General features: G+C 36.5%; 1 protein-coding gene across 1 annotated transcript; it reads left to right on the forward strand.

Moving 5' to 3' along the window:
• Positions 1-9,205: 9,205 nt before the first annotated feature.
• Positions 9,206-13,610, forward strand: LOC113234335 (kallikrein-11-like). Its single transcript, XM_026469637.1, has 3 exons — positions 9,206-9,271; positions 9,399-9,548; positions 12,712-13,610. Exon 3 carries the CDS (start codon positions 12,722-12,724, stop codon positions 13,577-13,579), a length of 858 nt encoding a protein of 285 aa, XP_026325422.1. The 5' UTR covers positions 9,206-9,271; positions 9,399-9,548; positions 12,712-12,721; the 3' UTR covers positions 13,580-13,610.
• Positions 13,611-14,303: the final 693 nt, after the last annotated feature.

Raw genomic sequence — 14,303 nt, forward strand, 5'->3', positions numbered from 1 at the left:
CCCCTAATTAACGGTCATTAACTTCGAATTTGGCAAAATGTTGAATTAAAAATGAACTATTACTTAATTCTTGTATCATATATAATAAATTATCAATGATATTGTCACTATAAATGTTGAATTAAGACAAAAACTAAAGTTTTAATACATAGATGATGATTTTTTTTATAGCAGCTGATTCATTTAATTCGCGCAAATTTGTGTCATGGGCTTTTCAGTCATCGTTATTTCTATAGTTTTATTTTGAGTTTAAATTGTAGATAGATGAACATGAACTGTAGTTTCTTAAGGCAAATCTGTTTAAGGCAAGTTGACCTTTTATGGCATCTAGTCGGTATGCGACAAACGTTAGTTGTAGGCTTTAAATGGTAATCGAACTTTACTACCTAGCCAGGTATTTACAAATACCTAAGTGCTTAACTATAATACTACTGCGGCAATAATTGTCTCTCATCTCATCATTTTCAATCATCATCATCAATCATTTTGTCTTCAATTGATGTTTGTTTGCAATTTGTGTGTGTGAACGACCATGTAGGGCTGCCATGCCGGGTCGGGCTGAAAATCAGGGTTGAAATCATTACGAACTGATTTCAAAATTTTCCTGAGCTCGTGTCCGTTACATACAAACCTATTCTTATTTAATTTTGATTTATTCTTTTAATATAATTATAATTGTTACAATTTTATTAATTTTGTAAATTGTATAAAAACCTTTTTTTTCTCATTTGTGGAAATAATTTTTTTTGTTATGTGTTTGGAAATAAATGGTTTAAATGCTTAATTAATACATTTAAATAATAAATGAACCAATTATTTATTTAAAATTACGAATATATTTTAAGTTGATAGATATTTATTTCGTACAAAAGCACTCTTTGTGAACATTAGCGAGCATAAAAACTAATAGTGCCTTGGAAAACTTTAATTGTTTTGTCACGTGTACATTCAAGTGTGATTGAAGTTTCTAAACTTCGTGATTATATCGCAATTAGTGTCGTAACAATTCAATATAAACATTTTTGGGTGTGGCAGGGAGTAGGCAGAACATAGCTGAACCTACACCTACGTACTACGTACTCGATTGCTATGGGAAAAAAATTAGATCATGATAAGCGCCTAATGAAAATCTTGTAGCAATTACGTTTTGGAGTTTGATTAGAAGAATATTACGAAATTTTATAAATTTGTCGTAATTTATGAAATAACTAAGTGATGTATAATGTATTAATGACGTCTGTTGAAATGAAGAAGCAGTAATTTCGAATGCCGAGTGGCATTGGTTAACTATTTCTGCAAATACACTATAAAGTAATTAAATGACTAGGCGGTAAAGGGAAAAGAGGCGGTGGTGCCGTTATCAGTAACTTTGAAAACATTAGCCAATTATAATAAAACGTTGAATGAGCAATAAATAATAAAAACAAGTTTATTTTATGAATAAAAACGTTCTCCTTGTTAGTGCAATTATCAAATCCATAAAGCGAATATACTTGCACAACTCTCTTCCCCTCTATTTAGTAAAAATGTTTGGTTAAGAGAGTATCTGGCGGGCGTAGGGTTCTGTATAGAACACCGACATAAACTACTCTACATCTCTCATACATGACCTTTTAGCTGCCTTCAAAGCTCCGGAATTGGCATTTGATCCAGTGTCTGGTAATTACATTTTATTGTACCGAAACACCCGAATAATATTTTTTTATGACACGATGGCCAAGCCAAGTATGTTATAACGTAAAACACACAGGTGTTAGTTAACAGTTTTAGCTAATATACAATTTATAATGTTTTCCCTTTAAAAAATTCCACCTAAAATTTATATTATTTTCATAATACTAAGTGACGGGACGAACAAGTCGTGTACCTGATGGTAAGCGACACGCCTGTCCATAACAGTTGCAGTGCCACTTAGAGCATTATATCACAGAGATCTGAGGGGCACTGCCGCAGTACCCAACACCCTGAGACATCAGTTGACATGTCCCATGTGCCTGTAATTTCACCAGCACCCACGCTCTTCGAAACTGGAACGCAGTAATGGTCACATTACTGCTTGGCGGCAGAAATAGATAAGTTAGCAGTACTTCCCTGGACGAACTCTTTCACAAGGAGATCTACTGCTACTAACATTATATATAACTGTATTTTTTATCACTCGCCTAACAATTGGAGTTGGTACTTGGACCAATTACCCTAGAAATTATGTTTGTATATGCCAACTCTAGCGTATAATATATACATATATATAAAAATTAAAATTAAAAATTACAAATTAATTTTCACTCTTATACCCTTCACTTTCATAATTTAATTTATATAATAATAACGCACACACTCATGGCCCTACACTAGGGAAACCTTGTGTGTTGCGGGTGCCATGGACACACAAATTACACCCAAACTCACGAGAGAAATAAATGTAGGCCATACAAATATTTCTTCCGGCCCGGGAATCGCACCCGTGATGTCTGCGTTGCAGTCCAGCATGGTAACCGTTCGGCCACCGAGGCAGTTCATTATAAATTGTCTATTATATATTTTTTTAATGTTATCATCATCATCATTCACATCCTGATTTCACCCACTGCTGGGTATAGGCGTCTCGAAGTTTCTGCCATCAACAACGGTCCCGTGCCAGTCGCATCCATTGACGCTCCGCGACGCGTACTATGTCGTCGATCTACCTTGCAACAGGGCGCCAGGCGCTTCTTTTGCCCATCCTCTGCCATCAATCAGTCGATGTCTTGCTCCACCTGTAATCACATTGCCTTGCTAGGTGTCCCGCTCAGCCCCATTTGAGTTCCATTGTATCTATATTATATGAATATAGTAAATTTATAGGTGAGTTCTTGTGCAATACAATGTTTTCAGCACGTAATTTTGATGTAACTTCGCTATTTTACATGAATTTTTTTTATGTTGTTTCTTGTTGTCTGTTCTATTTTAAGAGCTGAACGCGAGTCCCTGTAACAGCGTGTACATGCATATGGCTGTAAGTTTCGTATATTTATGATAACGTGTATTTCAAAGAAAGTTCACAACCCTTGGAAAACATGTGAAATCCCACGGCGGACTATGCCCTAAACCTTCTGTTTAGAGAAGATCCTTTCCCAGCACTGGACAGCATACAAGCAGTTGACGATGACGTCTAGATCAATATGTACCTACGAAAAAGCAAATCTTTGTTCGCGATTAGATGTTCTTTAAATTTTCAAAATATTTATTATCTGTTTTTGTTCGAACCTTTTTTATATATGTATAAAAAAGTGCGGATCTCACCTGATGGAAAGGGACGATGAGGTTGACGATGTAGCATGCACACCTAAATAATGCCTATTCACTCTCGCCTTGAAAAGGTCCAAGTTATAGCGTTCCGGGAACAAGTTTGCAGGTAGGGAACTCCACTCCCTAGTCGCTCGTCACATGAAAGTGGAAGCGAAATGCTTCGTGCGAATCCTATCCACAACATAGGGGTGGAACCCCAGCTCACGTCTAGTCAACCGATGACGTAAAGGGGAAGGCGGAATCAAATCATGCAATTCCATCGCACACTCTCCGTGATTTATCTTGTAGAATACCGATACGCAGGCAACTTTACGACGGTGTTCAGGGCTCTGCAGTTTCGCTTCACTAAATCCGAGTCACCTAAAAGCCCCATGTCACGCTTGTCGACTGAATCCAAGGTGGCCAGTTGGTATTTAGCAGAGCCGTCCCATACGTGCCAGCAGTACCTACTCCATACACGACCGGACTTGTGCTTGGTACAGCTGAAGCAACGACCCGGTGTGAAGTAACGCCTGATCGTCAATTACCTGCAATAGAGCTATAGTGTTTGGGCTTACTCAATTGTTCTCGATGAGTTGTTAGCTTATAGATGGTGAATTTCTTGACTTCGGAGTACACTGTTTTGTATTGGGGTAATTTTTAATTTAAATTATGTTTTCATGTCATAGTTCCTGTTATTGATTTTGTGATACGGGTCCCTAAAAACTTGCCAATCTAAGTGAGAGCAAACTTGCGGCCATTCGCAGCCCTACAACAATAAAATTATTCATAGACAACCCCTTCTCGTTCTACCCTATAGGAACTCAGTTAGTGTGATAGAGATAACGATATGCCATTTATCAGATTCGCTGGGGCCATCAAGCCGATAGAGATATTTATCTGTATTAAAAGGAATATCTTATATCTTAACTGCTTTTCCTACTGTTGATTTGTTTTATTTTGTACATATGCTGTGGTAAGACAGGGTAGGACGTGTTTTCGTGAAAAAACTATTTTTCAATTTTGTTCACAATTTCGGAAATCCAGCGGTTAGTACTTTGGACACTAGATAAAAAGGACCCGAGTTCGATTGTCATTAAGATAAATTCAGACGATACAAAAAAGTATTAAACGTTGTATTGGCGAGACTCTTGTCTGGTGGTTGTAGAGAGGGAGAAGGGAGAAACTATTAAAAATCCTTCGGGATCTTAGGAACGTATTTTTTTTCCAAAAAATATAACATAAAAAAGACTACAAACTCAAAAGGAATAAAAACTATTTAAAATGTAACAAAAAGTACGTGCTCCCGCACATGTGGTATCATCGAGTATATAACCAGAAATAGAGACGAAAAAAGGGCCATCCATTCCTGGCAACTCATCAGGTAAATGGACTTTAAATCACTTTTAAATATCAACTCTCGTTTGCGCCGAAATCACAAATTAGAAAACTGAAATAATACAGCGCCAACAACTGATCTGTGTGTTACGTCTCCGTATATTCCAAAAATATTCTGTATTTATTGTAATAAATATAATATCTCTAACAATGGGGGCTGTTCCATTCGGTGGTGTGGGAAAAACAAACAAAACGTCTAATTACAAAACAAACTGAATCACATTTCATCAGTAATTAAATATTAAATACGTAATTTTGCAATTTTCAATTTTCAATTGTTTCGAATTCGGTCCGGCCGATCGGAGCGCAGTTGTCACAGTACTGATTTGCCAGAATAATTTTTTTAGGTTACTTGTAAACGCGGTACTTAATGGTAGGTTTCTCATTTTAGGTGTAGGTACCTATTGGTGCTCTTTTAATGTGCTATGGACAAAACAGTTCTAGTCTATAAAATGAGTTAGTATAGTCCTTATAATGAGTTTCTTTGGAGTGCAAAAAACAGTTTTAGCGATAATTACTGGTGACTTTTAAACGTTTTGACGACATTTGCTTTTGGAAATACCACTGGCTAATGAATAGAATTTTAGGGAAATACTATTAATATAACATTCGTCGGGGCTGCGGTTGCCAATTCATATTTCATCGATACCTCTTAAGATATTTGTAAAATATCACAGCGATAAGCTATAAAAATACAAAAGTGAAAACGCAGATAATAAAATTTTATGTAAATCAGTACCAACCCCCGATGTTGTGAGCAGACGGGGATGGAATCAAGTTTATCGTCGCACGCGCCATTTAGACGCCGCCGCGACGAATCTGGTTCACGCTACATCGTTCTGTCATGTTTTATTGTTGATGCGCGTAGTTTTAATCGCGTGCGAGAGAACAGAGCGGTTCGAAACTCAGTGACAGCGGCAAGATGTACCTATGTCTTATTTATTTTTATTTAGTAGCTGAACAGCTCCTTGCGAAAGAGTTCGTCCAGAGAAATACTGCCACCTTACCTACTTCTGCTGTCAATCAATAATGTGAGCATTACTGCGTTCCGGTTTTGAAGGATAACTGTCCGGTTCAAGGTGACGGGCGCAGTGGCAGTGCCCAGATCTTTGTGATTGAGTGGCACGGTAACTGTTATGGACAGACGTGTCGCTTATCACAAAGCTTACGACTTGTTCCGTCCCTTGGTAGCATAAAAAATGTTTATATAATTTTCCCATCACTAAATAGCGCTTGTGACGCCGTCGGAGGTGCAAAATATGTAGCACGCTTGGTTTTCATACAGATCGCGGTACTTGCGGTGTCTATTTAGATATAAGTCTGTGGTGTACTCACTCTAAATATCCAGTCGTGTGTTTGTCCATTTCCAATGAGTCCATTTAATCTCCGCATTAATAGAGCTAGGATCTAGTTCGAATCTTTCCGGGCGTGAGTAGCTTATGAAATTTATAGTGGCCGGTTCTAGCCTCGATGGCTTCAGTTTCTCAATTTCTTTTCTCGACATATTGTATAAATGAAAGATAGATTAATTGATACATGAAAGATTATAACCAAGAGAAACAATCACTTCAATTTTTGAAGGTTTTGGCTTCAGTCCCACTGAGAACAATTTCAGCATTGGTTTTTTATTATTTTCATCCATTTATTTGGAAGGCAAAGGTTCCACCATACAGCCCTTAGACTATGGAAACTTTTCCGTCCTCTAAGATACAGCCTCTTCATATATTTAGTTACTTTGTTTGTTTTGATGGAACAGGCGAAGTTTAGAGACCATACTGCCTAGTTATTAGTTTATCTTTTTCGTCAGGACAAAATGTCTCGATTTAAATAGGACAGGGTAAGCACTGCATTGGTTTAATCTTACCTTTAAAATTAAAGATACAGTACTTAATAAATTATTTCTCATTGAGATACAGACTTCAACTATGAAAGAGATTTACTTAGATACCGCAAACCTTTTTTTCCATTCTAATTTTCTATATGCCACTTAACGCACCTCTAGCCCCGCACTAGGGTAACCATATCGCGGGTGCTATGGACACAGTATACACACATTATTGTATTCTTCACTCTATCACTCAACTTTATTTCACAAATGTTCCACCACTCCACATTAATTCGGCCATTCTCAAAACAGCAAATTTTTTGATGTGCGGGCCTTTCCTGTCTCTGTATAACATTATACAGAACCACGAGTATTTTATTTACGTAGTTTATACTTTTATCTAAAAGTATTTTTAAGATTTTAGCTCTGCTACTTAATTATCACACACATTTTATTTTGCATATCCTTGTTCTCCAATTACCGTAGCCTGTCCGGACGCTACCTTTGTCTGCAAATTTACTTCTCGTTTTAGTCCGGAATGCATTATACCAGGGCCATTTAAGATCCTAGGTGGCGAAATACTGCTCGTGTAATAACATAATAATATAACCTACGACAACCATTGTTTTAAAATCTACCATCAAATTTCCGAATGTCCAGCCGGAAGTTATAATTACCATAGTCATTCCTTTTCAAAGTGCTCATCACTAAACCACGAAATATTTGAAATTCATTATTGCCTGAATGCGAGCTATCAGCCGTGTCTCGGCACTTGATTAGTGCCAATGTACCTGTGTCGACGTATCCTCTCGCAGTTGACATAAATATCTAATTACTGTCACTTTGGTTTTAAAATTTTCTAATTCCCGTTCCACTATTTGAAAATTACGTTTTTCAAAGAAATGTGTTGTCGCTTATTGAAATAAAAGAGCTAAGAGGCCTTTATGTATTACGATATTCGAGTATTTTCCATCTGTTCCAATTCTTGAAATTTTTAAGGAAATGGTCCATGTTCTAAGTACCGTAGTATAAAATTACCGTAGGTTTTCAAATTACCGCAGTATGAAAATATTGAAGAGTTTTAAATATTATATACTATTTCGTGGTAGTATAAAGCATATCCAAACATATTATGATACAAACCAGACTTGCAGATAATTAGACCTTATAATAAAACCAATCAACAATGTTTTTCAACACAATGGGAAAACAAAAAAAATGAAGGAGGAAATTTTAGAAAACAAGAGACTTGCGGCGCATCGGCGCATCAGCGGTGATAACGTTAAAAAATAATTCAATTTTATATCAGCGATCGAAAGAGCCAGGAAAAAGAAGGAGAGATATGAGTAAAGTAGTTGTAACCAGTTTGGGATATTACTTGTTAAAAATCATAAAAAAATTAGAACGCAAAACAGAATCCATTTCAAAGCATGGTATAAAAGCTACAAGAAAAAAATGCCAACAATAGAATTTAATGAACAATTCAATGGCACAATATAAAAAAACCCTTGAAATCTCCGTCCCCAATAAATTCGCGATACTCGACGTGAAGTAAATTCATCGCGGTTCCAGCGTGCTCTTAAAAAAACACAAAAAATAAAGGTTGTCTGCCATCTACTTCTTCCAGGAAGACCACAAATACGAATCCCTTGGACGAAGAATTGAAATTGAAATCCTATACTTGCTTGGATTTGACACCACGGTCCACGTCTTTTTTTTGATATAGCTGAATTATTATGCTTTATATTATTCTTTGGCGATGCGGAATAGACTATAGGTATATTACCCTGCCAAAAAATCGATATCAAACAGTCATGATAGCACGGTTCAACTATTATTCTAATATTAAGAGGGTACGCCTAGGTGATGTTATGTATATCTTCGGAGCTATTCTTTATTGCACTGAAAGATATTTTCAAAACATTAGATTGGAATGGCCTAGGCATAAACGTGAACGGACAATATCTCCATCACCTAAGATTTGTAACTGTGCTATGGTGTCACTGGTTTTGGTAGTCGTTGATAAGGTAAGAAATGAGATTCTTTTAATTCTGCAACATGACAATTTTTTCCATCCTCTTAGAGGATGAAAAAAAAAACTTAGAGACAAGGACAAGGGTCGTTCTATAACTGATGGCAGGGAATTGACAATTAGGTATGATGTTATATTTCAAGGTTACTCAAAATCAATACTCAAAATTATTTTTATTTCTTATAGGTAAGCAAATTACACTTAAAATTTAAATCCTTATAATCTACTGCTCATTCGTAAGTCAGATGCCACTGAGAAGAATCAGTAAAAATCTCTGGGGTTGCTCTTCGTAAATAAACAATCGTACACATTTTATAATTTACAACATTTACTTCAAATATCATAGATAGGAACCACCTGAAAAAGGTAGACTCAAGTGCGCAGATGCTGCATATTTAGTATAAAAATTTTGTTTCACTAAAAACTGCGTAAAGGGCAAAATTTTGAATTTTTCAATATTTTGTATCTTACCCTACAGCTAAATTAACAGTGTTGATTAATCTGATACTTTCGATTAATTTATACTACAAGTTGATATGAAATGTGTACTTGTATTATGTGACGAGAGGCAGTTTACGATAAAGCCAAAATTGGTTTTTGTGACACAGTACAATTATATTATGCCTACGTAAACTGTTATATTTACAAATAAATAATACCGGAATTGTTATAGAAGTGTATAGTTTCCCCTTGAATTTGTAAAAACGACTGCAAAGAACATTTTTAATCCACGTTTTAATGTTAAGTCTGTCAGTATTTTTCATGAAAAAAATACTAGTCTTCTTGACAATAATTGCAATGTAGCTCAAGTGTAAAAATGTAAATTTTTCACATGGACTCTCGTTATTAGCACCCATTGTTAACACGTTTTTGCAGGATCAGGATCCGGATCTGTTCATGCCAGCAGCGTTACCCCAAAACAACTGCCGTCGGTGTGTCAGACGAAAATTTTCATTGCTGGATCATAATTATTGCTACAAATGCGTTGAAGAAAATTCTATAGTTTTGTGGAAAATAAAAAATCAGGTGATATTTTCTATCTCTTACTGTCACTAGGATCTTCTCAATAGTGTTTTCTAACATCGTCTGCAGTTACTCTATATAGTCAGAGGGAAACTTTTTTACATTGATACCAAATGACGTGATGAACGAGCCATGCGTCTGGTTGTAAGCGACAGGTCTGTCCATACCCGTCGCACTGCCGCTGCGCCCGTCACCTTGAGACATAAGTTGACAAGTCCCGTCTGCCTGTAATTTCATCTTTCAAAACAGGAACGCAGTACCTACCCAATGCTCACATTACTTCTGTAGATAAGGCGGTATTACTTTCCTTGACGAACTCTATCACAAGGAGCTCTACTTCTAAGAAATATTGAAATAAACAAGCCAAAGTGTTGATTTGGATTTTTTATTGTTTTCGAAAATAAACGGTGGTAGCACAGTGGAAAATTAGTTGCTTCTCAATTGAATGGTCGATGATTCAAATCCCTTTAACATGTACTTAACACTTTAATTTCTAAACATAGTATACTTAAATCTCGTGATAAAATCTGCACGTTGAAGGAGACTCATAACTCATATTGAGCACCCATTTTTACCGGAGAACCCAAAGAAGTCACTCCATTTATGTCTACTTTCTGAATTGTACCGTTGAGATATTCCGACGCCTTGCCATTTACACCGTAAAATTCCAGCTTCCTAACAAGAGTAATATAGTCAATGCAATCAAATGCCTTTGAGGAGTCACAGAAAACACCAATAGCGTTCTGGGACTTTTCCCAAGTTCAAAATTTCAAAGATGTGTTTTAGTAACGCTACCCCCGCATCGCTAGTCACATGAAATAGGACAGTAATTGAGTCAGCATAACCTTTTCGAATATTTTACTTCAAGCTGGTAAAATTGAAATGGGCCTATAGTTGCTAGGATCAACTTTCCTACCGCTTTTGAATAAGGGAATAACCTTGCTGTATTTCATTAAATCGGGAAAAACGCCTTCGTCAACGCACCTATTGAAAGCTACAGCTAAATGTGGGGAAATAAGATCAATAACTGAGTCTATAACTTGACCCAGAAATCTTCAGTTTTTTTTAACATGTATTGATTTAAAAGCTTTTATGATGTCTTGTGGATTAACATGACGGAAATTAAATAAACTGCTACAAACGTTAACATTTTCCTTTAGGAGATCAATAGCAAGGGAAGGGGAGGAATTTAATGATTTTGTAGTATAGTTCTCATGCAATTTCCGAAAAGAACGATTCAAAAGCTTGGGCTACCTTGTCTTTAGATTTTATAAATTTGCTGTCTAATTCTAAAACCATATCTCTATTGTGTTGTTTAACCCTGCCTGACTCTTTATTTGTTATGCCCCAAGTAGTTTTAGATTTATTTATCGATTGTCTAATTTTGTCGCTGTGAAACTTAACCTTAGCAGCTACACATACTTTTTTAAATATTTTTGAATAAATTCTAACGTATTCTATGAAATTGGAATTAGTATTATAAGTTTTCATAGCATATAGCTCATACAAACGAGACCTACTCTTATGAATACCTACTATTGCCCAGTCGTTGAATTTAGTCTCTCTATGGAAAGTTAATGTTTTCGATTTAAATATATTGTCAAATTCATTTTTAATTAAACCAAATATCGTGCTATATAAAGTATTTGGAACCTCCGGTATATGGGGTAGGGAATTTAAACTATTGCCGATATTATTTTGAAATCTAATTATTCGTTCTGTGGTAATAGGTCTGCAGAGAAATTGATCTACCTACTTGCTCATTATATAATTAAAAGAAGCCAATTGGCCACTATGGTCGGATCTTAAGCAAATTATTATTGATTTAGACACTGCGTCTGTGTTACAAAAGATGTTATCAATACAAGTAGAAGAGGAGGCAGTATTGCGAGTTGGTTCTAAAAAAAGACTAATCAAGTTAAAACTTTGAAATAAATTAATGAGTCTTACAGAAGTAGAACAGTTTTCCAACAGGTTTACATTGAAATCTCCACATATTACTACGTTTTTTTGGGTTGGAAAAATTAGCTTTAAACTGTCTTCCATAATTAATTCAAACTCGTTAAAATTAGCAGAGGGGGGCCTGTATACACATAAGACGACAAACTGATCCAATTCCACACATGAAATTCTCTTCAAATTTACAATATTATTGTAAATTGAAATTGAACAACCGACAATCGCTGTAATGAGAAGAAAAAAGGCCTGAGGGATTCAATTGTGGCATTAAGTCAAGCTAGCCTGCCTGTAATCAAACTATTTACGTGCAAGTGTGATGAAAAACTGTATGTTTCACGGGCGGTACGGGAATTTCGAACCTCGACTCCGAAAGTCCTCAGTGTTCGACTTCGGGCTTCCGAGAGTCTCGTTCGTAATTCCTTGTTTACCGACTTGAATACACAAAGTGCTATTTCCGTGCCAAATATATTTTGTACTTATATGTGAATTGTTCATTTCATGATTATAATCCCACATTATACTAATCCATGATGCTGGTATGTCAATGTGTAAGTACAGTATTTGAATAAGGCAATTTGCACGAGGATACTGTGATGAATACGTTATATTTTTTCCTAATTATATTTTGATACCTGTAGGTGCTACTTATTTAATCGATATAAGAGTACACACTGCAATAACACGATATACCCACAAGACAAATACTTACGTAGTTCATTTTATGTTATTTTGTTTTGAAACGAACGCATACGACCATCATTCAATCGGCACAGATCCACTCAAAACCAGCGACACAGCCTAGTCTTGGTTGTGACTTTAGCTGAATGGGATTGTTTTGCATATACCATAGCCGCCCAAATCTCAGTATAGTATGATGTAACTTGTTGTTTAAATGTTGTTACTCTGCTTTTTGTGCTATTTCTGTTTTAGTTATATTTTTTTATTAATCTTTTTCATCTATCTTTTTTGTAACGTGACGTTGCAATAAATGGTTTCCATTTCTATTTCTAATGTAAAAAACCCTACGCTCCGCGCATTCACGCGTCGAACAGGCGGGGGTTGGACTACTTGTATTGTTTATACTATGGTATCGGACTCTTTAAAAAAAAACTCTTTAACTCTTCTCTATATGAATACGGCGAACTGAGACGGTATTAATCAAATATATTTTGCATATTTGCTGAATTATTCTTTCTGTTTTTCGCAGGCCTGAGAAAATGCATCCAACATGTTTGGTTCTACCAGCATTGATCCTCGTATCTATAATGATAGTTTGCATTATGGTCAAATTTGCTGTAGTGGATAAACCTAAGCCCGAACCCGGGGAGCCGACCATGCTTGACCATGGGAGCTTGAGGTTCGCAAAGAACATGGGCCTCATTAGACTCAGCGAAAAGTCGTCATTAAACGTTTCAGAAAGATTTCCATACGTTGCGGCGATAACCAGAAATTCATCCAGAACTTGGGAGTTTGCCTGCTTTGCCAGTGTGATACTTGTCAAATGGGTAGTGACTTCTGCCCATTGCAGAAGAACAGGGTCAACGCATAGAGTCTTTTTATATAACGATTTCGCGAGGAATGTCAGCACTAGCTATCCCATTATGTTATGGCGGTTACATGAGTTGTACAATTCGACAATACCGTCTCCAAAGTATGACATAGCCGTTGCTAAATTAAACCTAGTAAACGTATTACCGTTCTCTTTGAAATCAGCATATATGGACGAGTATGAGGTGACTGCGGGTGACGTCAGTGTGTGGAAGACTGTGTCCACCATGGACAAAAAGTTATATTTGACGAATGATTTTGAAAAGATCCCAGTATTTATTGCCCCTGGGACCAAGTGCTACGAGAGCTATGGCATTTATTTGGACGAAAGCATGTTCTGTGTTGACATGTCAGAATACGACAGTTGTTTTATCAATGAATTTGGACCTATCTATACGGGGGACAAGATTGTTGGCATCATAGCCGTGAAGCCGCGGGACTGCGACATGAAGTTGGCGATTTTTACGAATGTTTCTTATTACACCAATTGGATCTTGAGAACCACACACACGGTGCAGTTTGTGTAACTTTTTTGTTTTTAATTACAATTTGTTTCACACGTTAATTTTTTTTTAATGTTAACTAAACTAAGCTATAAATAACTGAAAGAGTTCAGCGCCCTTTAGTCCGATGGCCAAGTCAAGACCATCAATTGCCAACTGCAAAATATCCTTCATAAAACACCCCAATTATATAAAGGACTACAATGAATTATCGAGTTCTTAGGTTTTCGCGATTGTTACATATAGGAAATGAAACTATTTTTCCGGATTTAAATCGCGTATATTTGTTTTTGTAAACAAACCGACGTTTCGGGCCTTTTACAGGTCTTTGTTTCAGAGAGCACATAGTGTCTGCGACAGTAATCATCTGGCAGGGGAACTTCAGCATATAAAGCAAGTCCTACATGCGAATAAGTTGAAAATTCCACGCCAATGACGCAGGCCCCGTGTGAAACCACCAACAGTCGAGCGAAGACCTGCCATCTTACCTTACGTGAGAGGTGTTACAGACAAGATCAGAAGAGTCCTCAGGCGTGCTTCTACCAAGACTTATTTCAAGCACCTGAAGAAGATTTCTCAGTTCCTGAGACCCGTGAAATGTAACATCCCCTTACAGGATGCAGGAGTTTACAAGCTTGACTGTGAGTGCGGTCTCACTTATATTGGACAAACAAAGCGAAGTATTTGTACCCGCGTCAATAAACATATAGCTGATGTCAAACACCGTCGCGTAAACAAGTCTGCAGTC

Source organism: Hyposmocoma kahamanoa, unplaced genomic scaffold, assembly GCF_003589595.1.
Source record: "Hyposmocoma kahamanoa isolate Upper Pololo Valley unplaced genomic scaffold, ASM358959v1 83, whole genome shotgun sequence".
Lineage (NCBI taxonomy): Eukaryota > Metazoa > Arthropoda > Insecta > Lepidoptera > Cosmopterigidae > Hyposmocoma > Hyposmocoma kahamanoa.